Consider the following 27,542-nt stretch of genomic DNA (forward strand, 5'->3'; position numbering starts at 1 on the left):
AGGGAAGTGGACAGATGGGGCTGTCCGCCTAACAAGGAGCCAGGGAGGGAGCAAGGGCTGGGGAGGCACAAGGAGACAGAAACACTAGCACAGCCAACATCAGGCCACTGAGCAGGCCAGGGCAAATTGGAGGCTGAGCAAAATCTGTTCAAATTGATAGCAAAATAAACTTAATAATATTTTAAAATCATTTCTCAACACAATGTCCCATGCCTCTGCTACTCATCTCTGTGTGCATGAATTGGTTGGGCTGACTACTCTGAGTCCTTATGTCTGCCTGCTGTTAAGGAGAGTAGTTTCAGAGAGTGGTGCTATCTGGTGGTATCCTGATTGGAACAAGGAACAGGGAAGTGAGGAGTTAATGAATATAGACAGCTCCTTCAAGTGTCTTGGATGAAAGAAGGCAAGCGACAGGCTAGGTAAAGGATTATGAGAGAAGGATTTTCTTTTTTGGAAGCAAGAAATGTGAGCATTTTTACAAGCTGAGGAAAAGTCCATGGGGAAGGAAAGGTTGAAGAGATACAGGAGGGAGAGGGGATAACTGCTGTATGGGCTTTCACCTGGAGACATGTGATCCAGCTTTTCTCCTAGAGCATGCAAGACATGGTCCCCTCCTGTGACATGCACATCATGGTTCTGTCTTGCCTCCATAGTGTATGGAAGCAAATGTTATTCCATGGGCAGGGCGAGGAAGTAGCCTGGTCCTCTCTCAATATAAAAGCAGAGGACCCAGCATTTATGCAGTGCCCCCTACCATCTCCTCCAACTACTAGAACTGAGCCCAGCCAATCCCCTTCCTCCTTACTCCCAGACCTCCTGGTACCTAGGTGCTGTCCTGGGAGTAGTTCTGCCCTCTTCCAGTCTGGCTTAGTCTTGAAAGAGCCTCTTTTCCCCCCTTGGTCCTGGTGGGTCTTTTGCCAGCATCCAGACCCTATTCTTCTGTGTTCATCAACATTCATCGGATTGTCTGGAACAACCTCGCCTCTCCCCCGTGCTCTGCTCTGTACTTTGAAACTGCACCCCTCAGATCAGAGCCCCACCCCCTGTCATGCCATGCACCTCCCACGTCCCACCCCTAACACTTGGATGTCACAGTTCTGTTTAGACTTCATCTTTGATTTCAGCACCAGCCCTTGATACAGAAGCTTCTTCCTGCTAAGTCCTTTCCTCCCAGGTTTAATTCTCAGCCTCACCTTCATTCATTTCCAGCAAGTCCAGCTGTGGGCAGTCTTTGAACGTTTATTCTAAAGTTCTAAAAGCCCCAGTGCCGATGCGAGAGGCCTCCTCTCACCACTCAGAAAGCAAACACTCACTGCACCTTTTAGCTTTAATCAGACAAACCCCAAGACATTGAGAGGGATGAAGCAGCCTGGAAAATGTTCCTAAAAACCTAGATTAATAGAGAGGACAAAGTTCCAGGAGAGAATGGAAGCAATTACACAAATGGGATGTATGCACACTAGTAAGGGCATGGAGGCATGCACACAACACAGAAGAGAAGGAAAAGCCACTCGATCCATCATGGTGTGAGATCCATGATAGTGTAAGACCCTCACCTAGAACGTGAACTCAAATCTTCTGGGAAACCAGAAACTTTCTCTACTCTAGGAAACAAGAAAGAGGAGGCTGGGGAGAGTCAATGAAGGAGCCAAAGTGATAGAAAAGAGCTGCATGTATAACCTCAAGTAGCCTACACTGATGCCGAGGGAGTGGCCAGTGCTCAAGAACACCAGGCCAGACCTGCTAAGGCTGCCAGGGAAGCATTTCATGGGAGTGGACCCCCAGGCCAAGCACAGGAAGTACAGTCAGGCCACATCAAGCCAAAATACAGACTGAGAGGCAAGAGGTAAGACTAGAGCTGAAGGCTGGAGAGGTTGAGCAGAGAGACTTCAAGACTGGAGATCAGACTTCAGCAAATGGGAGGTCAGAAAAATGAGGTAGGGGTGGGATACGGAGCAGAGGAGAGACAGCCGGCAGAGGCATGTGTTACTCACAATGCCTGCCCCTTGTCAGCCTCCCCGCATGCACACACACCCCTAATATCGGCTGAAGAGGCAGCCCTAACCACCGTGGTTTGTATGATGTGTATGTTTGGCAGCAGGTGTTTGGATCAAGACAGGCACATGCTCCCAGCAGCCAGTCTATGGGCTGTCTAATGACTTATGACATGGCTTGATACCACAAGGTGAGTGGGGTCAATTAGATTTTCCAGTGAACTTGGAAAGGTCAAGAAAATGAGGCATCAGCAGAAACAGAAATTGAAGGGTCATGAGATTTTAAAGATAGGATCTGGAAATCTTGATAGGCCATGAGAAAGCCACATTATAAGTATCCCAAAATTTTAGTGAGAGGAAATGTGTGCAAAATAGAGGATAAAGAAGCCAATCAATAAAAAAGAGGAGAGAGAAGCAGATGAACAGAGAAAAGCTAAGTCTCATTAATAGCACAGACCAGAGCAAAAATCCAGAGGTTCTGATACTGAGGTCCTGGGAGATATGCTGGACCCCAAACAAAATTCCTGCACCCACTTCTATCGTGGTTCCGTCTCTTGAGCTTCTGTCAGAATTCATTTGCAGTAGTTCTGTGAGTATTTTTATAATCATCACAAGCACTCCCATCTAAACTTTTACTGAACTACATTGAGCAAGTCTCTGTTCCTTGCAACGTCAAGACTCACCAAAACACATATGGACTTGGGACTGTCCAGAAGCTAATTTGATGAACAGTGTGTTTGACCACTCCATTTGTTTTCACATAGTTGGCAAAATAACATAGATAGGCATGAGACTCATTCCATTGGGAGGAAGCCAGACTTTCTGGAAGAGAAGCATGGAGGAGGGAGAAACCCCCAGTCACTTGAGTGTGAAGAACGCTACTTGGAGGGAAACTAAAAAAAGACCATGATTGGTGACTCTTCATTGTGAGGCATAAAAAAATGGAGCATGGACCCAAAAGGTCTGATGGCAACATGGCTTCCTTATGTTGAATAAGGTATAATAAAGAATGTCCCCAAAATGGTCAAAGTCACTGCTTCTCGTGAACATAGACAACCCACTAGGAGCAAACATGGATGTGTCTTCGAGGGCAGTGTTTTTGGAGGTGGGAAAATGAAGGATTTGAGAATACAGGTGGTATTTTCATTACTTCTTCCCATTGCCCTTTGGAACGCTGGACGACAGGAATACCTGAAAGATGATGAATAGTTGCCTTAAAATATCAGGTTTAGAATGAGGTTCTGAACCATGGCTTAAGAGACCAGAAGAAATCATTTCCAGCCAGAAATGCAGAGCATCTTGCGAAGACATGGGGGACTACGTTGCTCAGTGATTGATTAGCTAACTTCATCAAAAAGATTTAAAAGCTAATACCAGGAGGAAGAGGAAGACAGCACAACAAAACAGATAACCCATGAGACCAGTTGCTGTGAATGACATTAAGTGGAATGTGGGAAAAAGAGTGTCAGGACAGGAGGTGCCCAGCTGTAAGTGATGCATGTGGCCTTAGGTGTCCTAATGCATTCTGCACAGAGAACAAACAGAATAACCCAGGGCAATGTCTACAGCCTTGCAGGTATCACTGACATCCAAGCATGTTAACAGACCACTTGGAAGCAGATAGATTAATGTGCTGTACCTGCCCAGAAAGCTGTGCATCTGAGGTTGAAAACTCACTGAGAAACCTATGTGTGGGACTTAGAAATGACCCCACTAAAGGAATATCACAGGTAGGGGGAAATGTTCCTAAAGCAAATCACAGCATTAGTACAGAGATGAAAAGCTAGCTTTGAGGGAGAAGCCCACTGAGGAGGCATGTCCTGGAAGTCATTGGTTAAAGACAGAGTATCAGACAAGTTCTTGAGTTGCTTTGCTGCATGATATGTCCATTAGAATACTTTAGATGTAAAGAACAGAAATCAGATGTAAACTGGACTAAACAATCAGAAAATGTATCATCTGGCCAAAGGGTACAGAGAGAGGCTGGGGGTTCAGGGATTATAGATTCAGTGTCTGGAACACCAATTCTTTCCAGGTTGCTGGACCATCCTTCCTTTAGATTCATCTTCAGGTTGGTGTCAAGAGGATGCAGTCTAGGTGTTGCATCCAGACATGAAAATATCCAGAGGAAAATGTACTTCATGTAGCTCTTTATCAGACTTTCCCTTGCATGTCATGGCCAGAAGTATGCCAGTTTTTGAAACAATATCTGGCAAAAAGAATAGGGCTATGTGGGCCAAACAGGTCTAACCCTGAAGATGGATCCCCCTTTTCTGAGACACCATGGAAAACATCATCCCTTCCTCCCCTAGCAACACCCATCCAACCTTTCAGCTATGTCTCTTCCCCCTCCCACACAATTTCTTCCCACAACAGCTCGAGACTCCATCATCTGCCCTCCTGGAAATAAACCATTTTCTAGCCAATACTAAAGGCTCAAACCAGCATAGGCACCACAGGGAAGAAAATCAAGTCTAGATTCCAAAGTCTGGATGTCAGACATGCAGCTCCCACTGAGAAACACTCCAGATAAGAGAAGACCCTGGCAGGCCCCCAGCGGCCCCCTGGGAGCACCTGTGCACCTGCCATCGAATCTCTACTCTCCAGTGATGACTAAGATGAGGAGCTTTTCTTCCAAAGACTCAAAACTCTGGCACTCCCACACCTGTGGATGGCCTGAGGAGGGAACTGAAAAGCTCCCTCCGCACACATCTCTGGTCTGCTCCTGGCCCCCTCCTCCCACTGTTCATTCATAAGCTGAAATCAGAATAAAGGATGGTGTCACGCCCAACTTACAAGACACATGTCATTTTAGGAGCCAGAGTCGAAGCCCTGAGGGTATGTTTGGAGCTCCCTAAGGTGCGTAGCTCAGGGATGACGCTGCCAGCACTGTGACTGTAGACCACCTGGGTTTTAGCTCCTCTCTCCACACACCTCTACCACCAGCACTGGCCACCTGCTTCTCTAGCAGATGCCAAATTGGTCTCCCTCCTTCATGACAATGGGATTCACTAGACTCCTATCAGCAATTTTCTCCAGTCCTGGTGTGTCAATGTCCCCAAATATTCACACAGATAATAGGACCCTTGACCCAATGCCAAGCATCTGTCTCCTAAAGAGCAAATAGCCCTTTCCTGGGCCTCTGCCATCAGCTCTGCTGCCCTTTGCTGCCCTCCCCTGGCCATGGGCATGACTGCAGGTAACCCCTTAGGGCTCTGGTGGGCTCATTGACGCAGTCATTCAATAAACACTTATTTAGGACCACCCTGTACCAGGCGATGTCCAAACACTGAGGATTCAGCAGTAAGAATACCTGGTGTCTGCCTTCCAGGAGTACACAGTCTAGTGAGGAAAATGAGAGGGAGAGGGAAAGAGAGAGAATATGACAATGAAAGGGAAGGAATGAATTCTAGCTCACCCCTGTGGAAGCCTAGATTAGCTCATCATTCTGCATATTCCATGCCTAAACCCTTAACCTGAAAAAGTCCGTGGAATTGAGTACCCCTTCCCCTTTTCAGGTGGAGATTGGGATTTTGACCTCTCTCTGGTCAGTGGAGCATGCTAGTCACATCTGCCTTCTTCCTCCCGAGGATTTTAGGACTTGTTTTCATTTATAAACCAAATATTTCTAAGCAGATGCCAAGCACTATGCCAGGCTCTGGAGATACAGTGGGGAGATGCTGGTCCAATCGCCCATGGAATTTACAAACCAGCTAAGGAGAGAGACATAAGTAAATCATTAGACAGATTGTGGTAAGTGTTACGTGGTGAAGTGTTCTGTTTTATTCATACAATGGTTTTGGGGGTAGAAGGAATGAATCCCAGAGTCTGAGGCACCAGGAAGTGCTGAATGCGTGAAAGAGGCAGCAGAGCAGAGGGACCTGAGAGTCATGGCCAGAGGCTCCAGCCCGCTCAGTGACAAGCAGCAGCTCCTGCGCTCTTTCCTCATCTACAGCATGCCTACCTCATCCTGAAACCCTCATCTCCATATGCATATCCTGATGTCTCAGATGGGACTGTTGGTGGTTCCAAATAAGTCCAGTCAAAGATAATTCAAGAGCTGCAGTCCGTGTCTGCTCTCTTCATCAATGTCTGCCCAACCCCTCACATGGTACCAGGCACTAGGAGGTACTCTGTAATTCCACATGGTCGTTGAATGAACGCATGAATTTTGCGGAACTAGCCAGGCAGGAAATGAGCTTCTGCGAAGAATTTGGTCATGATTGGACTCATTTGATCAATGAAGGCAGCCATTCCTGTTCATTGTAGACAGAAATGGATTTATAACCTAACTTGGCCTGCTGGCCATAAACAAGGTGTCTACTCTGAGTTGCAGCGATACCACCAGTCTACCTCCATGCTAGCGAGGGCTCTGCCATCATCCCTGTGTTGTCCCCCTTTTTGTTCAGCCTGCTTTCTGACCCACAGGGTGCAAGGTCAGGGTGAGCTGACTGGTCTGAGAAATCTTTCTGGCAGAGAAAGGGCAGAGGAAGGATTTCCAGCAGAAGGGAAAGAGAGCAGAGCAGTGTGCAGTGACAGCGAGGGGCAGGGACGCAGAACAATGCTGTGCGAACACACTCCCTGAGGTTTGGAAAATGAACCTCTGCAAGGGCCATTCTCTCTCTTTGACAGGTCCTAGGGGCCCCTGTGCTGGTAGTGACCCACTTTTCCTTAAAGATTCAGCAGGGCCTGCAAGACATTTTGCTTAAAACTACAGCTGGTTTGTAATTTTGGCCTCAGACAGTAATTAAAGCTGCCGGGGCTCCTTGGAGAGATAATTACGGGAAGGATTCAGCACATTCATTTTATCTACACACTTAACCATCAATTAAATCATTACCATCTAATCCTATTCCAGAGTCTAGAAATGTTCTGTGAATATATAATTTTGAAGGCATTGAAGTTTGTTTTCAGATGGTTTTAAGTGAAAAATTGCCCCATTTTCATGGCCAGCGGAGGCCCACGTGTGTGCTTTCCCCATGAAGGCAGAGCCGAGAGATCGTGTGGTCACTGCCTCCCTGGAAGCCTGCACCACATGAAGGACCAAGCAGTAATGGACTGGCAGGCGGGAGCCCGGACTTTGCCTTTGATCACCCATGGAGTTCGTGATTTTCCAAAGCAGGATTAGTGCTAGGTCTCAGAGGTCAGTGGCTGGGGACAAATGGGGGTGGGGGAGGGTGTGGATAGCTTGTTTTGCCAAGAAGCTTCCAGAGGGTCCTCCCCTGCTGGGATTCTGCAAGGGCCCTGGGCCACTATCCACTAACTCATACCAGGTCTTTTCACCCTGGGAACCCAGGAGAGTGTGGCTCTGGGGTCAGACCACTGGGTTCCCATCTTGGCTTTACCACTTCTGACTTGTGTGTCCTTGAGCAAGTTTCTAAGTTTCTCCAAACCTCAGATTATTCCACTCTGTAATGATACAATAATAGATCCTACCTCATAGAGCTGTTGTGAGACTTAAATAAAAAAAATTAACTGGACGTGTTTAATACAGTGTCTGGCACTAAATGGATGCTAGGTAAATTTTAGTAATTGATGTTGTTTAACATACAAGTACGTGCAGGGGAAGTAGAGAAGCAGAAGGGAGACCTAGAGTGTCCAATTCTTCTGTGAGAACCAGCAGCTTTTGGAAGCGTGTGGAGCTGTGGTTGGTGCTGCCACTGGGTGCTCTGCCAGCCTTGGACTTCACAGCCACTGCCCTCTCAGACCTTAGCCTCTCTCGGGGTGACCCACCCAGGAGCTCCTGACTGCATCTCACTTTGCACTCCCTTCTTCCCTGTCTTGCCTGATGCTTCTCCAGGAACCTTGCAGCTCCCCCGGCTCCCTACACAAGCCACCCTCCTCCTGCATGTCTGACTGCCCTCTTCTGTCTCTCTCATGGGCTTTTGTGGGCTGACAGTTGAGCATAGTCATGTCCCAAGTTTCTGTCCTTAGTCACTTTTTGTTTTTTCTACACCACACAAAGCAGCTTTTGACAGACAACCCACATAGATGCAACTGCTTCCTGGTCTCCTGACACCAGAGAGACACTTCTTCTAACAAGCAGGACTCAGGCTGAATCAGCTCTTCAGACTCTAAACCTGTGTATCAGCCTGTTTCTGTTACTTATAACAGAATACCTGAAACTGGGTAATTTATAAAGAAATAAAATTTATTTCCCACAGTTCCAGAGGCTGGGAAGTCCAAAGTCCAGGGAACACATCTGGTGAGGGCCTGGATCTTGGGGGTGACTCTCTGCACCACTGCAGGATATCACTCGGCGAATGGGCTGAGCAAGAGAGCTCACCTCCTCACTTGCTCTCCTTTTAAAGCCATCAGGGGCTGAGCCCGTGGCTCACTCGGGAGAGTGTGGCGCTGGGAGCGCCGAGGCCGCGGGTTCGGATCCCATATAGGGATGGCCGGTTTGCTCACTGGGTGAGCGTGGTGCTGACAACACCAAGTCAAGGGTTAAGATCCCCTTACCGGTCATCTTTTAAAAAATAAAAATAAAAAAAATAAAGCCATCAGAACCATGCACATGACACACATTAATCCATCAACCCATTACTCCATGAATGGATCAATCCATTCACTAGAGCATGGTCCTCACAATCTAATCACTTCTTAAAGGCCTCACTTTTCAATTACCATAATAGGATTTCCCACCCTCAACACTGGTATAGTGTGGATTAATACATGGGTGACACAATTCAACCCATAGCAGTACCTAATGCTGGGAACCCAGAGGCTGTCTACATCATGAGGCCCTGAGGAAGTCCCTATTTGTGAGCGACTCTCCAGGCTGTTGTTCCAGTCCTCCAGTCAGCATTTGGGCTCAGTCCATCTTGCTCTACTGCCCACAGCACATGATTTCTTCTGTTGGGATTAGTAAAAAGCCCAGCTCTTGCAGCTAGCACAGGCCATAAGGATGGTTTTTGCCCTAGCGGGAGCAGCCCCTGTGTAAGAGCCCCTAGCTGGGAACCAGCTCCAAGCACAGCATCTAGTCCAGGTGCCACACCAGCCTGAAGAGCACACATTTGACCTTACATTTGTGTCCAGCCCTGAGCTTAAAGCTGCAAAAGAAATGAGAAGCTTCCAACTGGTGAAATCAAGGAGCTGGGATGTCTAGTTTCTGTGTTCAGGGATAATCATTGTTATCATTGGAAGGACTATAAAGTGGAGATTAATTTTTAACTACCACCTATGAGACTTACAAGAATTAAATAAGTTAGTAAATGCAGAGCACTTACAAGAGTGCCTAGTACCTAGTGTCTGCTCAATGGGTATTAGTTATTATTATTGTTAAAGGAGAAATCAGACCTCATGAGGCTTATGGAGTCCTGGCCAGAAACACTGATTCTCCTGCTTTGGGAACTCCCAGGAGGGCTTACTCATGGGCAGGTCCTCTGTCCAGTCATCTCCAGGCCCAGTGATCATGGCAACTTTCTATCCCTAAATCAAACATTTGGTACCACAGGTAGACGGTCCCTTAAGAAACTGGATACTGGCAGTACCCAGAGAAAGGGAAGGAAAGGTACTCCCTGGCCACCCCCTCCCTTCCAGCTCCTTCATGTGCTTTCCCTCATAGGAAAACAGGAGGGGGATATCCGGAGCTCCCTCTCCAGTGCACTTGTACCTCCTGGCTTCTCCTTCCCTCCTCCTGGAGAAAGTGGGTAGCTGGTTCCTTCCCTGTCTTTTGTCTGTGAGCCCACTTTGGCTCTGCTCAGCCCCCCAGGCCTCTTGCAATGACTCCTGAATAATGAAATGATGCCTATTCAGTGTGCAGTAAGGACCCAGTCCTTGAGAGGAGCGTGGTAGGGAAGCACGGGGCATGCCAGCACTGCCTGGGTGTCTACCCTGGGGCCTGGGGCATCCTAGTGCCCTTTTGCTTTGGCATGTGAGGTTTGGCAACATGGAAGTGTGTGTGTGCCTGCAGAGCAGGTGAGGTCACCGTGGCTGATGGACCACTACAGCTTTCTGATTCTCTGGAACAGCGTGGTGGAGTCCAATCCCGATCTTGTATCAGAGCCGCTCTGAGCAGGAAGCAGATGCTGCCAGCTCCCCTGGGCCACGGTGAACACATCAGGGAGCTGCCTGCCCGCTTCATGTCTCACCCTGGCACCTCGCCCCGATTCTCTATCTTTCCCTCTGGGTCTCCCTGGCTTCCTTTTGCAGGTTAGAGCCCATATGCCTTAGTGTGCTCACAGAGGCCTTCACGACCCAACCCCTCCCCATCTGGGATCATAGTCCATTTCTGCCTCTTGACATTTTATGCCCAGCCATACTACACAAACTACTTCTAGGACCCTGGACACACTGCTCTGTGATGTCACTTTGCTTCTGCACGTGCTGTTCCCTCTTCCTGGCATACTTCCCAGAGCTGCCTTGCCAATGTTTACTTCTTTAGGATTCAACCCATGCATAACCTTCTTTCTCTATATATACCTTTGTGGAAGCTCCCATATGCCGTTTTGTGATTTTGTCAGTTTTCCTAAATAGATTATGAATTCCTGAGGACAGGGATTGTGTCTATACATCTGTAAATGCCTAAAGCCTTGTATAGGCCCCAGCACATGGGCAGGTGCTCAGTGTTGGCTGAATGAGAGAAAGAGAAAGAAAGTGGGAGGGCCCAGTTCCCAATGGCTCAGCTTCCCACATGCTCAGCATGAGGTGTGCAAACCGCTTTCTTGACTCAGATTGGGGATCCTTCATTGGCAGTCATTGTACAGTTCCAGAAGATTGCATGTTTAAACTTACACACACTGAAAAGCTGAATGGAGAAAACCCCACTGGCAACATCCCATGGTTTGTCTAACAGCATGAGATCCCCCCCTCTGGAGGGCCTTTAAGAAAAGTTTTTGCAGTCCACAAAGAGAGAAATAATGCTGGATGTCGGGGTCCCATGGACTTCGAGACATTTCTCACCTGGAGACGATTTAGAGAAGCAGCCCGGAAGGAGGGCAGAGGGTGAGAAGCCCACCTTTAGTGGGGCTGCACAGCAGGGTGCTCCTGTCTCAGATCTATGCTGAAAGTGGCCTTTGCAGTGCAAGGGTGCTGCACTCAGGTGCAGGGGCCCGGCCCGAGGCTTGGGGAAATATAATTGCCTTTGATGGCTCCTGCTAAAAGGGTGGTGTGTGCAGACACCTTGCGTGAATCTGATCTACCGCTCAGGGCACCAAATCCCTGCGGTGGGTTTCCACAAGGCAGAAGACCAGGGTATACCATGAGTGTGTCAGCGTCAGCAAGACTACTGTGCTTTATCTACTGTAGTTTCATGCTGAAACTTCCCCTTATTCCTCTGCAATCTATGCTGAAAATGGCAATTGTACCCTCTGTGTCTCCAATGTTGTGTTACATGTGGTTCTGTTTTCCAGACTTACTGAAATAGGTTAATAAATAGCAAAATCTCCTCTACCACAGAGCACAAAGAATTTTCTCAAAATAGCTCACTTTTTATGGGCCCTCAACCATAATTCTTCAGCAGACACAATGAGTTACAGCTACCCCAGAGACCTGAGTTCCCGCTGCCATAATTCTCAGCTGGTATTTCATGGTGGATGAGTCAGCACCAAGGATGAGAACCCACCAGGCCTGGTTATTGGTGTGGTGCAGTGGCAGGGCTCAGGCTGGAAAGAAAAACTGGAAGCAGCAGGTACCTTGGTCTTTACAGAATGAAGGGGGGTGGCCGGGTGCTCCCGATGGTAGCAGGAGGAGAGGCAGAGGGTAGACTGGGAGGTTGACAAGCAGGTGGGGGAGCAAAGTATGGAGGAGCAAAGGAGACAACCCCACCCTGCAATTCTCAGAACGTGAGGGATTAAATGGCCTTCTTTGGAGAGCGCTACAGAGACAGTTGTGGCTTGGAGGGAGAACCAGGATTCAATGAAGGTGAGGCAGTGGATAGATTTTACTAAAGGGTTAAGGATGTCAGGGAGTTAGATGATGGAGAACAGAGAGCACCAGAGCAGGGCTGGAGACGGCGGAAAGAGGGGCCGGGTTCAGAGAAGGGGAAGAGCAGGCAGGATGTGGACGACAGCAGGGAGAGGAGAGGTGATGTGGACTGGACTGCAGAAAGCAAGGGGTTGAGGCAAGTTTGGTCTCAAGTGGCAAAGCCTGCCTTTCTCAGAGGAAGTAAGGTGACCAGGCTGTCCTAGGGCTGGGAAGATAAAAGCACAGCCTTCTCATAGAGTTGTTTGAGAGAGGGTTTCTTGCCATGTGCCCATTCATCCATCCATCATCAGGTGTTTATGAACATTGGGTCCAGTGTGCTCCTGGTCTTACTACCACCTTAAACCCTTACCTGCCTGCCTGACCACCACCTCCTCTCCTGTGCTTGTCTAACCTGGCAATCCCTGTCCTCCCTTCTCCCCAGTGCGGGCCATTGCCCTCCCGACAAGCAGGCATGTCTTGCCTATACTACGATACCTTGGATTAGTAGTAACATGATGTTAGCTTTCCTACATTGAACAACTCCTCTATCCAGGGGACTGTGCTAAGTTCTGTGGGTGCATCATCTAATTTAACCCCCACTCTGTGAGGTAAACAGTATTGTCTCCCTAGATGGAGAAGACGGAAGCTTAACTAACTTACCCAACATCACGAGACAAGTAAGTGGTAGAGATAGCAGACTGAGGTAGATTGTATTATCTGTTCATGGTTTTATATTATTATTATTTTAACATTTATTTGTACATATTTGTGGGGTACAGTATGTTGCTTCGATACATGCACATGCTGCATAATGATTCACTTAGAGTAGGTAGCATAGTCTTGTACCCAGTAGTCCACCACTTTTCCTCCCCTCCATCTGTTCATTGTCATGTGCTCCTCCACACTCTGTCAGGGTCTTCCACTCCAGTAACTTTGGACTTGGCCCTGGGATTTGCTTTGACCAGTAGAATATGGGGGGATGCCAGTTCCAAATGAGGGCTTTAAGAAATAGTACATGTTTCTACTCACCCCTTTGAGCTTTTGGCATCAGTCATGAGGATAACATGCCCTGAACAACAGGAGCTTCCTCAGCCTGGTTCTGGAATGACAAGACCTGCAAGCAGACTTCTACCTGTTTGGCAGAGCTGCAGCCAACCCACAACCCCATGAGCAAGAAATTCATGTTTATTGCAACCAATATTAGGGGATTGTTTGTTATTGCAGCAAAAGCTGACTGATACAGATTTAAACTGAGATCTTCCTGATTCCATACAGTGCTTTTACACTCCCAGTGTTCTTCCACCCAGTGCTTCTTGGGCATAGCTACCAAGCTTATTCAGACTGGATCCAGAAGTGGGCTTCTGTCTACCCCCATAGGAAAGGCTCTGTCTCTTCATCACCTTGTCATCGAAATGAATCTCATAACCTATAGATGTTTTAGTTGTACTTTTCTCTTTCTCTGCTGGTCAGGCAGCTTTGAAGAAGACATAGCTGTATCGATTAGAGCACAGCCAGTTTCTTATATGGTCAGTTTAGGGATCACACACCTGCTGGTACTAAAATATTTTTCCCTTCTGTGCTGTTATTATTCAGTTCACTGAATAATGTAAAACTGAAACAGTGCCTAAGAATTTTCAGGAAAATTGTTTCGTTTCCATTCTGCTGACACCAATTCATTATCCCTTGTGATTGTATATTCTCGAATGATTTGCAATGTAAGCTTTTTGCTAATTTACTTTCAGTTGTTTTGCTTCTGCTGTTTCTTTCCCACCTAATCATCTGCTTCAGCATAACCATAATTTCCAAAACCAGTAGGACTTGCAGTGAACAATATGCAGTAAAACTGATTAACTGAAAGCCCTTTGTTTTTAAAACCCTGAAAGCTAATGGAATTCTCTTTCATTTTAGTAATCATGTTAAGTTCTCTGGGGGTTTTCCACAAATGTCTTTTTAAATGTTGTATTCTGATAAGACTAAACTTTGTAGTTGCAAAGATTTGATTCCTCCGAAGTAGGACATGATTTTCCCTAGTTATCTATCTTAGCTTGAAAAGCCCTGAAGTGGACATTTTTTATTTTTCCTATGCAGCATCCCTTCTGTCCTCTTCTGATTAAAGAAGCCCGCTTCCTTGAGGTTTCATCCCCACTTCCCCTAACTGTCCATGTGGTTTGGGTAGAAGTAACTGCACCCTTAGCTCCAGGAGTGTCTCTGTGTCCCCCCAGGCTTAAGTTCAAATGGCACATCTAAGGATTGGTTCAGGGTGGACACATTACCCAATTTAGGCCCAGGAGATTTTGGGGTGCTATCAGGAAAAGTCACATCTTTCCAGTGCACTTGGAGCTGTGAGGATGTAAATGTGGAGTTGCTGGCTGCTATCCTGCCAATAGAACATTAGTGCCCTCCCTGTAATGGAGCAAAACAAAAGAAACCAGACTTGAGAGGTGGAAAAAGTGATAATGAATCCTAGTGACATTGTCTGAGCCTCTGGATCCAGCTGTGCCTGAAGCTGTCTCTTGCAAGGGACTAGCATGTACCCCATGACCAACAATAACAAATCTGACATAGTTCCTGATCAGAATTCCAACTTTGGGGAAAGATATAACTAGAAAATCATTCTTCACACATAAAAGGAGAGAAAAAAACACAAAAAATACCCAGTTCTTAATTTTAAAATGTGAATGAGCAGTCAATGACCACTAAGTTAAAAAAAAAAAAAAAAAAAAAGGAAAAACTAACAGCACTATAGATTAAAAAAAAAAATCTTTTAGGAAACAAAATCAAACTATAAGAAACCACTGTCAAATGTGAAATAAGTCAATGTACATAATGACTTTAAGCAATTGACACCTGGAAAATCTACCATATGCACTGCTGCTTGTCACCACATTGGCCTCGAGGTATCAGATAAGAATGTCCTGGCTCACAGACACAGACCATGCCCTACGATGTCAGCAGGGCCAACTTCCAGGCATCCCTATGGACTGTCCACCTTCAGGACTGAAGGCCTGATTCTGTTACCTGCCATTCTTCTCACACAGAAGAGCTGCCTTCTGACTCCGGCCACTGCTGTCTCCCATGTAGGGATTCAGATGCTTGGGTTGGGCCCATCTCAAAGGCAACTTCTCCCATCCACTTGTGCAGTGTTTTAAGAGGCTATCGTCGATAAGCTGTAATTGTTGGGAAAGTTTTGTTTCTGTAGAGTCAAATGACCTCCTTGGAGCATCCACATGTTGGTTCTGCTCTATCAGAACAGTTCTGAAGATCTCCCCTCCCCAGAAGGCCTTTTTTTTTTCTTTCTTTATCTCTTGCCTTACCCATAGACCTTTTATAGAGAGCTGGTCCCTAGTGCAGAGCGTAAACTTCATCTGATGTAGCCAACAGACCTCGGACTGAAGATGTCCATCTGTTAGCTGGCCTTCTACTAACTAGATGCCCACAGCACTTTGAATAGGACAATTATCATGCCTTGGGTCAAGTAGGATGCTTTGGGATTCCAGGGACAAAAAACCAAACTCAAACCGCTTTAAGGAATAAAATGAATTTGTCTCATGTAAATAAACAATGAGAGGTGCGTTTTAATCCAGAGGTTTACAATGTCATTAGAACGTCTACTTTAGTAGGTCTCTGAGATTCTCTTGGCTCTGCAGTCTTCAGAGGAGAAAAGGCTGCAACAGCTAATCAGCTATCATCTATAGTTTTAAAATAGTTAGGGGAACTTGATGATGGGTGGATTAGATTGACACAACGTCTGAACCCACTGATCCATCTTAAAATCACTAAAAATAGGACAACCAGACATGATGTGCCTCTTGCTTTAACACAGCTCTTCCCTATCTATGAAATATTCTTCCAAAACGTTTGAATTTCATTTGAAATCAAGCCTCTGAATTTTCCTACCTATTTATAGGAAATATGGGGATAGAGGGACACATTAAGCCATGTTTTTGAGAATGCAGACAGCCAAACTGAGAATGTGGACAGTCTTGCAGAATAAATGGCATGAGGTTGGGAGGAGACTGGAAAACTATTGAGACATTAAAAGAGACAGGAGACATATCTGCCACATTCAACATCTGACTACGTTTGGGTTCTGATTTAAACAAACCTACTCTTAAAAGATAGTTCTGAGACAACTGGGGAAATTTGAACTTAAACAGGTATTAGATGATGTTTGGGAATTATTGTTAATTTTGTTAGGGGTAGTAATGGTTTTATGGTTACACATTTTAAAGTCTTTTTCTGGTTATAGATGTGTATGTATTAATAGATGAAGTGATGTAATGTCTGGGATTTGATTTAAAATATTCCAGCATGAAGAAAGAAAGAACACCTGAGACTGGGTAATTTATAAAGAAAAGAGGTTAATTTGGCTCACCGTTCTGATGGCTGGAAAGTCTACGATGGGGCAGCTGCATCTGGTGAGGGCTCAGGCTGCTTGCGCTCATGGTGGGAAGTGGAAGAGGAGCGGACATGTGAAAGATCACATGGTGAGAGAGGAAGCAAGAGAGAGGGAGGGGACGTGCCAGGCTTTTTTCACAACCAGCTCTCCCAGGAACTCATCTATTCCCTTCCTGTAAGAGCTAGAACTCACTCACCCCTTCAGAAGAGCATGAACATATTCATGAGATAGCCACCCTCATGACCCAAACACCTCCCACTAGGCCACCTCTTAAAGGCCCCACCTCCCAACACTGCCACATTGGGAACCCAGCCTCAACCCGGGTTTCAGTGGAGACAAACCATATTCAAACCACAACAGCAGGTGAAATGACCATGACCGTTGAAGCTGAGTGATGGGTACTTGTGTATGGTGAAAACGTCTGTACTATGAATTTATAAGAAATAACTGAAGCTTACCAAGACCTCATATAAGTACCCACATCTGATGCATCCAAAACCACAGTGTGGCTGAGACTTTATTGAGTTGGAGAAATACAAGAGAGTTTGAGAGAGAGAGAGAGAGGGAGGGAGGGAGGGAGGGATAGAGAGAAATAGAGAGAACCAGATGGGCTGGCCAAGAGCTTGTGAAGAAGTATTGGTGATGTCATTTTTGGAGAGCTCAGGTGGAACTGGCCAGCACCTCACCAGCACAAGAAAGTGAAGAGAAATGTTGAGCAGTTGGCCGGAGCTGGGAAGCCTCACAGAGCTGTTCAGGGAGGGCTGGCTGACAGGGCACAGGACACATCCTTTGCCAGGGACCAGTTTCAAGTCTGGCAGAGGCAGGCAAAGTGGCAGAACCCCTACCAAAGTCAGCCCTGCAGAAGCTGTAGCATGGTGCTGGGACCAGAGGCTGAGACCAGTAAGGATACGGCTGACCTGGTATAAATAGGTGGCCCTGGGACCTGCAGGTGACAAGAGTAGCTCTGCAAGCCACATCCAGCACCAGGGGCTGCAAGAACTCTAGGTCCCACCTAGTAGGGGGCTGAGGCTTCTGCTGGGCTCCCTAACTCAGTAGATCCTGACTTGGGAATTATAGGGGCCAGTGCCAGGAATGACTGGGACTGGAGACTGTTGAGAAGCTGGGCGTTTATTTCCTTTCTGACTCTGCTCTCTCCTTTCTTTACCTCTACCACACTTCTCTCTTTATCCATAGTCTCATTTCCCTATCTCTTTTTTCCCTTTCTTTTCCGTCTCCGTCTTCCCAAAGAAGAACCTCTTATTCATTCATCTTGCGTTGATTCACACAGCTGAGGTAGTTGGGTGTGGGGATGAAGAGCAGAGCCTTGTCTTACAGCATGACTTCCAGGGACTCGCTGCTGTGGCCAGATGGCACTTCAGCTAGGGAGTGGGAATATTGTCAGCGTGAGCTGGGAAGATATTCCAAACTGTGTTCCCCTAACCCCTAATGGCTGGCCACTGGCACATTTATCATCATTTCCCACACAGTCTTCAGTTCCCTGATCTGTACCACACACAAGTTCATTTAGCTGGCGTTTACTGAGCACCTGTCTTGTGCCGCATGCTGTTCCAGACACCAGGAATACTGTGCTGAGCAAGGCAGGCAGGACCCCTCTGCCATGGAGTTCATATGCTGGTGGAGAGAGATAGACAGATCACAAACAGTTAAACAGAAAAATAGGTCACAATGAGCTGGAGGATGAAAATACAACAGCGAGATGTGCTGGGTGGCAGGGAAGGCCTCTGAGAAGGTAACACTTAACTTGACTAATCAGAGCAGACAGCTGAGCAAAGGCCTGGAAGAGCATTTCCACCATTGAAGTGGTGGCCAGTGAAAAGTTCTGGAGGAAGTAGACACATCCAGAAGAAGAGGGGAGGCAGATATAGCTGGGACTGTGAGTGACAAGAGCCACGGGATGTGAGGTCAGGGTCAGGGTATGGAAGGCGGCTGCTTCTGAGGTTCTGATCTCACATGCCCTCATCAGGAGCACCAGGGAAGAGAAGTTGGGCCCAGTCCCTTCAGCCAGTGCCTCTGCAGTCCCATCTGAGTGACAGGCCAGAGGCTCCCTGCAGAGTTAAGTGAGGGCAGCTTCCCTGAAGGGGATCACGGTGTAACACACCAATCCCTCATGAAGCCAGACAGCTGCCTCTTGATGAGAATCTGCCAGCTCCAAGAATCACCCTCCATTTAGTACACAAATATCTCTGCCCTTTTTGTCTGGCCCTAAGTTGGTTTCTTCTCCCCATATGGCTCTGTGCTTGCCTGAGGAAAGCTCCAGGCTGTTGCTTACCCTTCCTACTCCCATCTGTGCTCCAGGTCTCTGCCGGTCATCTGTAGAGGTGCCGGAACTGCTTCTTCCAGCTGTCATCCTCTCCTCCCCTGCTTATCCCAGGCATGGACACAGCCCCTTCCTCAGTTCCCCAAAGCACAGCTAATGCCAGACTGTAGTATTTAATGAAGCTTTCCTAAAGGTTGGGGATAACAGGAGTGATTGTAAGACAAAGCAGGTAATTGAAGCTGGACATTCTATAGCCAGAGAAAGAAACATCCTCCTGATAACATAATTGCTCCTGGCAAGAGGAAACTGCCTACAGGGAACACATTTTACAATGTGAGACAGAGTAATACAGCTTCTTGTGCTAAGACAGGACCTGGGCTTCACCTTGGATAACCCAAGCCCCTCCCATAGCCCCCCAAGGAGCTTCTCCGCAGGGCCCGGCACACTGTCATGTGGGTGGTTCCTTCACCGTGCCAGGCTGAGTGAGAAGCTCAAGTCACATTTCTCTCCACTCACCAAGGGGTGAGTTTGCCTGGAGGGGGCTCCTGTTCCTAATTCACAAGAAAGCCCAGTGCTAATAGCATTGTGGAGATATGAATTTCATGGCCTACAATCAGTATTTTTTACAGGAAAGCAGATACTAAGATAAGAGAAAATTGATTGTGCTGATAGGTGTTTTCTTTTTCTTTTGACATTGTGAGCATCTTTGAGATGAAAAGCTAATAGCAGGAATAGTACCAAAAATGTTGATATTATTAATAACTTATGTCAGTAAAAGCCTCCAAACATTTAGGGGAAAAGAAACTTTCTATCTCATACCCTCTTTTCAAACAACAGACACATTTAAGAGTCTTTATTTTTCTCTCTCTCTCTCTCAATGTATCTTTATCTCAGAAAAAAGTAAGCTGCAAGACATTAAACATTTTTAATTAGCACATATTTAATTGGTTTTTTAAAATGAAGTTCTGATCAACTTATTAAATGTGTTTTTTTCATACAAGTGTACTTCAAAAAGTTTGTAGAAAAATGGAATTGAAAAGTAATATGAATCTTTCCATGAACTTTTTGAACTTTTTGTATGACTACATCCCAATGTTTAAGCTAATTCTGAGAACTCTTCCCAAATGGGGGAAAACTCATCCATAATCATTCCTGGAAAAGGAAAGGGGAGTATGAAGGGCCTGGGGAAGGGGTATGAAGACCCTGCTTGAGGCCCTCATGCAGTCAGTATCTTATCCTTTGTGGTATCATAATAGGCTACAAATTAATTCTGCAGCAGCTCTCCTTGGCCTGAGAAACCTGGGTGACAATGACCATCCCCTGGGTCATGTTTGCTGAAGTGAGTATCACCACCCAATCAGGTGAGGCTGATCCCAGCAGGTGCCCAAGGAGGAGGTCTCCCTTTGCTGTTATCTCTTCCTCAGGTGGTCTTTGGAAGGGATTCCCCTTCCTCCAACAACCCCTCGGTCATTTCCCTCTTACTCTGAGCCATTCTCCTTAGAAAGGAGAACCCAGATTTGACTCTGTCTCTCTCCTTCAAAAGCTTCTGCTGGCTGGCCATACCTCTTACAGTCCCTAAATCAATTTATTTTGTGCTTTTTCTTCTGATACTTTCTAAGCCTAGAATACCTTTTCTCTACTTTCTCACCATGTAAGTTCTACATAATATTCAGGGTTTCGTTTAAGTGCCACCTCCAATAAACCACACCCCATAGCATGAAGTGCTGACATAATTATTTGATTACGAGTCACATTGCCCATTTGCCATCTCTAGCTTTTGTCTTATAGTTAGGTACATCTGTCTTCCCTCCTGACCGTGAACCCCTGGAGGGATAGTGTTTCCTCCCCATAGTGAAAGTGAAAAGTAGGATCTGTCTGTATTTCACTGAGGTGATGGTATTTAGTTGACTGGGCTCTCTGCTGACCTTTGCTACAGATGATGAGTGAGCCTTTCCTCTGTACCACAGGGTCCTCGTCCTAAAACACAAATAGGACTATGTTCCTTCCCTACTTAAAATGCTTCCATAACTGCCCTTTATCCTGAATAAGATCAAGATCAGTTTCCCTGCCTTGGCATTCAAGGTCCTGTATGACCCTGCCTCCATCTCCTCCTTGCAATTTATGTTGGGGCTGTGCCTGATTGCGGGTGGTTCACACATGCTTTTTATTCATTCCCATGCCTTGCTCCTACATTACCTTCTTCTAATGTTGTCCTTTCTACCCCTCTTTGCCTGGCTAGATCCAGCTTATCTTGTAAGTATCTGGTCAGTTGTCATCTTTTCAGGAAGCATTCTGAAGATCCTCTAGTATGAGCTAAATGTTTCTTGTCTGTGCTGTCTTCTAGCGCTTTGTGCCTACCCCTAACACAGTGTTCGGTGTCACTTGATATTATCTGTGTATGTGTCATCTCCAGCACAGCCAGCGGCTCCTTGAGGATAGAGATTGAGTGATATTCATCATTGTATAAACAGTACCTGGCAAAATGCCTGGCACAAAGTCACCATTGAATAAATTCTTGTTGGATACAATTCCAATTTCTTCTCTCTTACAACTTGTAAAGGATTACTGATTTCTTAGGCAGACTCTGAATGTTAATTAGTGGTTCTTTAATGCATATAATTAACTGAGCACTAGCTCTGAAAGCCAAAGTTCCATTTTCTTGGGGACTAAGTGAGCCCTCTCTTCCTTCTGGCACCCAGTTCTTCAAGTGCAAGGCAACACCCATAAGAGTTAAGACAATGGCAGTCAAGGTCCCAGTCATCATCTCAAATGAGATTTGCAGCAGCACAAAGACTCAAACCATCTCATAAAGGCCTTGGTAAGAGACCTATCTTAGTGTAAAAGGCAGGCTGGAAGATCCGCAGGCATTTCTTCCAGAAAGCTCCACACCCCTCATGCTTGGAACCACCATGCTGGCTGCTGTGCTGTCAGCTCATCTCAGCAACCTTTCAAGATGCCTCTTTGCATTGCCTCATGTGCTGTATGGTGGGCATTCCATTCAAGTAAGGATCGATCAGTCTTCCTCTAAAACAGTCACTTTGCAGAGGGAAATGGGGGATTTCAAGCATATATTTATTTGTTCAACAAATATTGATTGAATACCTACTATGGGTACTGAAGATACATTTGTGGGGGAAAAATAGACAAAAATCTTTACCCTAGAACTTACATTCTAATGGGAGACACAAAGTAAGCACTGTAAATGGGCATATAGAGTAATAAAGTACACAATTATTGTGCAAGTAATGAGTACTGTGAAAAATAAAGAAGAGCAAGTAAGAGGGATCAGAAGAGTGGTGGGCTTTGTTGGTTTGTTTTTAAGGGGTGGGGTAATCTTAGTAGAAATGATGGTAGGGCTCACAGACAATTGGAACATTTGAGCAAACACTTGAATGAGAAGAGAGAGTGAGCCGTATGGCCATATGGACATGCAGGCTGAGGGAACAGCCAATACGAGTCCCTTAAGGAAGTTCATACAAGGAACAGCGAAGAGAGCAACGCAGTGGGTTGCAGAGGGAGTGAGAGAGAGAAGTAGGAGATGAGATCAGAAAGGTAACAGTGGGCAGAGCTCAGGTTACATGGAACCTGATAGATCTTTGTAAGTATTTTGGTTCATTCTCTGAGGTGAACAGAGAGCCATTGCAGAATTTTCAACACAGATGTGACATAACCTAAGCTTATAACTGATCCCTCTGCTGCTTTGTTGAGAATAGACTATATAAGGGCAAGGGCGGAAGTAGGAATATCCATTAGGAGTCTACTGCTGTAATCCAGATGGAAATAATAAGGCTTGAACCAGTGCAGAAGCAGGGAAATTGATGGGAAGTGGTTACATTCTGAATATATTTTGAAGGGAGTCCCAACAGGATTTCCTGTAAGGTATGAGGGAGAGAAGTGAAGTATGATTCCAAAATTTTGAGCCTGAGCAGCTGGAAGGATGAAGTTGACATGAAGTGAGGTGAGGAAGGCAGCAGGTAGAGCACCTGTGCCAGGTGATCAAGAGTTGGACCCACTAAGTTTGAGGCACCTATTGTATAGTCACAGGGAAACACCATGTAGCGGTTAGATGCAGGAATCTAGAGTCCCAGAGAAAGGTCAGGCTATAGTTGCAAAGATGGTTCAGATATAAATGAAGAAGAGAAGAGGTCCAAAGACTAAGAACTGGGACATTCCAACATTTAAAGATAGGGAAAAGAAGAGAAAGTAACAGACTGAGAAAGTCATTGCCATTGTAAGAAAACCAACAGAGTGCGGTATACTAGAAGGCAAGAGAGGATGTTGTTTCCAGGAGGAGGGAATGGCCAGATGTGTCAAATAAGATATAATAAATAAGATGAGGATTGACAACTGACACTGGGTTTATCAATGTGCTGGATATTGGTAGCCATAGGATGCTGTGTTGAATAGTGTCCCCCCAAAATTCGTGCTTACCCAGTACCTCAGAATGTGATCTTATTTAGAAATAGGTCTTTGCAGATATATATTTAGTTAAGATGAAGTCATACTGGATTAGGGTAGGGCCTATATCCAATGACTAGTGTCCTTATAAGAAGACCATATGAAGACACAGAGGGACATACAAGGAGAATGCCATGTGACAATGAAGACAGGAAGTGGAGTGATGCAGCTATAAGCCAAGCATTGCCAGAAGCCACGAGAAGCTGAAAGAGGCAAGGAAGGATTCTCCCCTAGAGCCGTCAGAGGGAGCATGACCCTGCTGACACCTTGATTTCAGAAGTCTAGACTCCAGAACTATGAGAGAATAAAGTTCTGTTGTTTTAAGCCATCCAGTCTGTGGTACTCTGTTATGGCAGCCCTAAGAAACTAATACACTTGGTAAAGCAGTCATTTAACATTTCTATACCTCAATTTCCCTCATCTGTGAAACGGGGATAATAATAGTATTTACCGCAGAGAGTTGTGGTGAAGAGTAAATTAATTAATGTGTGTAGTATTCCTAAAATGGTACATACCAAATGCTATATCATGTTAACTGTTATTAAAATTATAAATTTAATCATTTTGTTTGGAAATGAAAATATTTGTTTTTACTTATTCTTTGTATAATTCTCAATTAGCTCATTAATTTGACAGATTAAATTTTTCTAAACTTCTAAACACAAATTCCACACTTAACTAAATTTTCTTAAACATTTCAAAATAAAGAAAAAAATCTTATAAATCTAGCAAATAAAGTTCTTCTAAATAGTTAAGTGCAATTTAAGCAATTGATTAGCTAAATTCCCTTTAATGTTGCAAACTAAGATCACAAGTTTTAAATGTGATTATATCAAATATTTCAAACATCTAACACAGTAGTTGTTAAGCAAATTGTCCTCAAGCACTTAACTCCTATAATGCTAATAAATAAAATCTTACACATTTATATTAAATTATCTTAAGTATTTCAACATTTAAAAAATTAACTTATAAATTTAGTATAATGGATTTTCCTAAGCATTTTTAAATTAGACTACTTAGACTATAAATTTAACCAGTTAAGTTCTCCTAAATATATCCATTAAGATCATAAATCTAATAATTTTCTACTATATTATTATCTTAAAAACATAAAGCATAAGTAAAGCAGAATTGGGATAACAAAATGTATATTGCATTTGAATAAATATACGCAAAAGCATCTTTATTTCATCATCTGTAATTCTTATTTGTTATACCTTTCTGTTGTTGCAAAGTTACTTTTCCAATTTTAGTCATGTGCTGCATAGTGCCAATTCAGTCAATGACGGTGGAATTCATATGCAATGGTTGTGCCATAAGATTACAATGAAGCTGAAAAAATCCTGTCACATAGTGAGATCATAGCCATTGTAATGTCATAGAGCAATGCATTACTCACATACAAGCAATAGGCTGTACTATATAGCCTAGGTGTATAGTAGGCTGTGCCATTTAGGTTTTTGTAAGTACATTCTGTGATGTTCACACAACAATGAAATCACCAAATGATGCATTTCTCAGAGAGTATGCCTGTCTTTAAGCAATGCATGACTGTAATAGGAACAGAATTATCAGTTCAGGTCCCCTATAGCAACAGAGATTACAGATGGCCATTCATAGATTTGAGTCCCAAATTGCAGACAGGGATGGGGTATGGGTTGCCTCCCAGGAGAGTTTTACCAGGCTATGAATTAAAAAAAACAAGTCCCTTCTTCTGGTTGTCTTCTGCTTGCTGTACTTTCAGTGGGAGACAGTCCCAGGCCTTTTTAATGCAATTTTGTTTCACAGTCCAGTGCATCATATACGAGGGTACTTCAAAAAGTTCACAGGAAGAGTTGTATTGTATTTTAATTCTATTTTCTGACGGACTTTTTGAAGTACCCTAGTGTATGCTAGGAATTTTTCAATTTTCACACTTATGCAATTTTTTATCATAACTTTTTTCTTTCTCGTTCCCTGATTTGAGTAGAGGGAATTACACACACGCACCCACACACAGCAGTTACGGGCAGAGCTTCCTGCCAACACTTCACTTTACTCTCTTTTCTTCCTCATCATCCTTGATTCTGTACTCATCTAATGGCCACTGTGAGCTCTTCACGTGTGGGGGTGCATCCTTCGTCTCTGTGTTCTTAGTGCTCAGCACAAGTGCCTGGTGCTCAATAAATGTTTGTTGAGTGAATTAGTAAATGTAATTAATATAAATTTGGAATAATAAACTCCTCCACTTACTTTCATTATGTAGATTAATTTTTGCCTTAATTCCCTAACTTGCCCCCTCATCTGAAGAAATTTGACTACTCTTACAGCCTTGCCTCTTGTCGTTTCTAATGAACCTCTCTCGGCAAATGACATTTGACATGTCACACATGCAACCATACGCCACCTTTCCCCTTGAGGTCGTCTTCACAATGGATCTTAACTCACTTTTCTACGAAGTCTGGACTATTCATAATTTTTTACTGGACTGGGAATCCATTGGAGAAAGGCACTGTAGTGGAGTTGGCATTTAAAGCATGATGCTTTGCCATCTGGGACACAGGACTTAAGACCAGACATTTGGATCCTTAAAGGCATGGTGGCAGTTTCTGGCTCTGCCATTTCCTACCTTTATTATTTGGACTTTCTCAGACTAGGTTCCCTCATTTGTTAAACTGTTACTGTAATGTTTATCACAGAGGGTTGAAGTGGGGATTGAATGAGATAAGGTATGCAAAGCTCTTAGGATAGAGAGAAAGCTTACGTGCTCAGTAAATAGTAGTTATTATCCAAATGGACTTCCATTTTCCACACTATTGCCCCAATTTCCTGATCGGCAGTGTAGTCACATTCGCACTGCTTTATTTCTTTGACATACCAGTTCTTCAAGGGAAGCAGGGGAGTGAATAAAAAAAAAAAAAAAAAATGCCCTCTTTGGAGAAAGGGAGAAGCTAAACAGAATCTAAGCAGGTAGAGCACAAAGTTTCTTAATATATTTGCAGAGCTGTGCTAAGCAATAAATAATCAACAAAATCCCGAGATTTTAGTGCTTTCTAAATAATATTTTAAAATGCAAGTTTAACAATATTAAGTACATGAGATTGAATCATGTAATAAGAATCATTTCAATCTTTGACAAGCTTCTTAGTTCAGAGCCTTTAGGTACTTCCTGCAATCAAAACCCATTTTCAAATTCACAGAGAGAGGTTATCTAATGCTCCACTCAGTCTTTTCATGTTCTTAATTTCGGGTCAGTTTCAATGGCCTGTCTCACATCAGCTGTCATTTTTGTGATTGAAATGTCACTGCACATTACAGTTTTCATGGAGATGGTTCTCATCTTTAGTTTCAATTCAGTTTAATTCAAGTCAGATCCCTGTGTCTCAGGACAATTGAATTCCCTTAAAACCCCCTCTGTTCAGATAGGATTGTAACCATTACTCCCTGTTGATGCTACTGAAGTTCCTGGTACCTTCTAAACCTGTGGAGGCCACTGGTTCTGATAAAAGACACTGCTGCTCTGCCCACTCACATGGGCCTGGCACCAGCACTGGAGCCAGCTAGGCTAGCATTGTGCCCATCCGCCCTCAAAACCACCATTGCTGTCTCTCATGTTGATGCCACGGTCTTCACCACCCCATCTCTCCACCAAGATCCCACTGGGTCAGTGCTTTAATGAACTATAGAAAAATCTTTCCTCACACCTCATTTTATAAAAGTCTTGGTTTCCTCCAATGCATCATGCCCTTTCCTGCCTTTGTGCCTTTGCACAGGCTCTTTCCTTCTGCCCAAAATGGTCTTCCCTGCCCTCATCTCCTGATGGGCTCCTCTTCAGTCTAAACGGCCTGATTCAAGACTCATCCTTCAGAATCCTCTCAATCCCCTTGAAGTTAGTCCCTCCTTCCTCTTTGCTCCTACAGCATTTTAGGCACATCCTTATTATTCAGCTTCTCACATTGTAATTTCTCCCTCTGTGAGCCCTTTGAATGCAGGTGAGGGTCTTACTCGTGGCCTTTGTATTCCCAGCATCTGTCACAGTGCCTAGCACTTGTTTGGTACGCATTAAAAATATATGATTGAAAACCAAATTATTCTTGTTTTTTCTTCTTCCTGCAGAAACGATGACTGTGGGTAAGGACCGTTCGTGCCAAGGACACAGTAGGACAGCCATCTTACAAAGATTTTGAGTAACTTTTCCCATCCAGCAACACCCGGAGAACTCCAGTGACCAAATGCTCAGCTGTAATCACAGCAATAACTGGCCCTCTTTCCAGATTGGGTTTGGTGAACCTGAATGGTCCAGCCACCTTCTTTAGGTGGCCAAGGTGATGTGTTGCAGGAGAAGCACATCTCTCATGGCCAAGTACCAAGCTTGCACTGTGGAAGAAACCAAATGATGTAGTGAGAGTACCAAGAGTACCGGGACTCTTAGTGACTAATATAAGGCCCTTGGTGGTAGAGACAGCCCTAGCAACAGTCACTCTGACATGATGTTATTTGCTTGAATGCCCTGGAAGGACAGAAT

General features: G+C 44.9%; 1 protein-coding gene across 1 annotated transcript in view; it reads left to right on the forward strand.

Moving 5' to 3' along the window:
* Window positions 1-27,242, forward strand: part of SYT9 (synaptotagmin 9) — a 170,976-nt gene extending 143,734 nt beyond the window's left edge. Inside the window, exon 7 of the mRNA XM_063095326.1 lies at window positions 27,134-27,242. Within this exon, the coding sequence (XP_062951396.1) occupies window positions 27,134-27,142 (9 nt within the window). The 3' untranslated portion in view covers window positions 27,143-27,242. The remainder of the gene's footprint in view (window positions 1-27,133) is intronic.
* The last annotated feature ends 300 nt before the right edge of the window (window positions 27,243-27,542 follow it).

Source organism: Cynocephalus volans, chromosome 4, assembly GCF_027409185.1.
Source record: "Cynocephalus volans isolate mCynVol1 chromosome 4, mCynVol1.pri, whole genome shotgun sequence".
Classification (NCBI taxonomy): domain Eukaryota; kingdom Metazoa; phylum Chordata; class Mammalia; order Dermoptera; family Cynocephalidae; genus Cynocephalus; species Cynocephalus volans.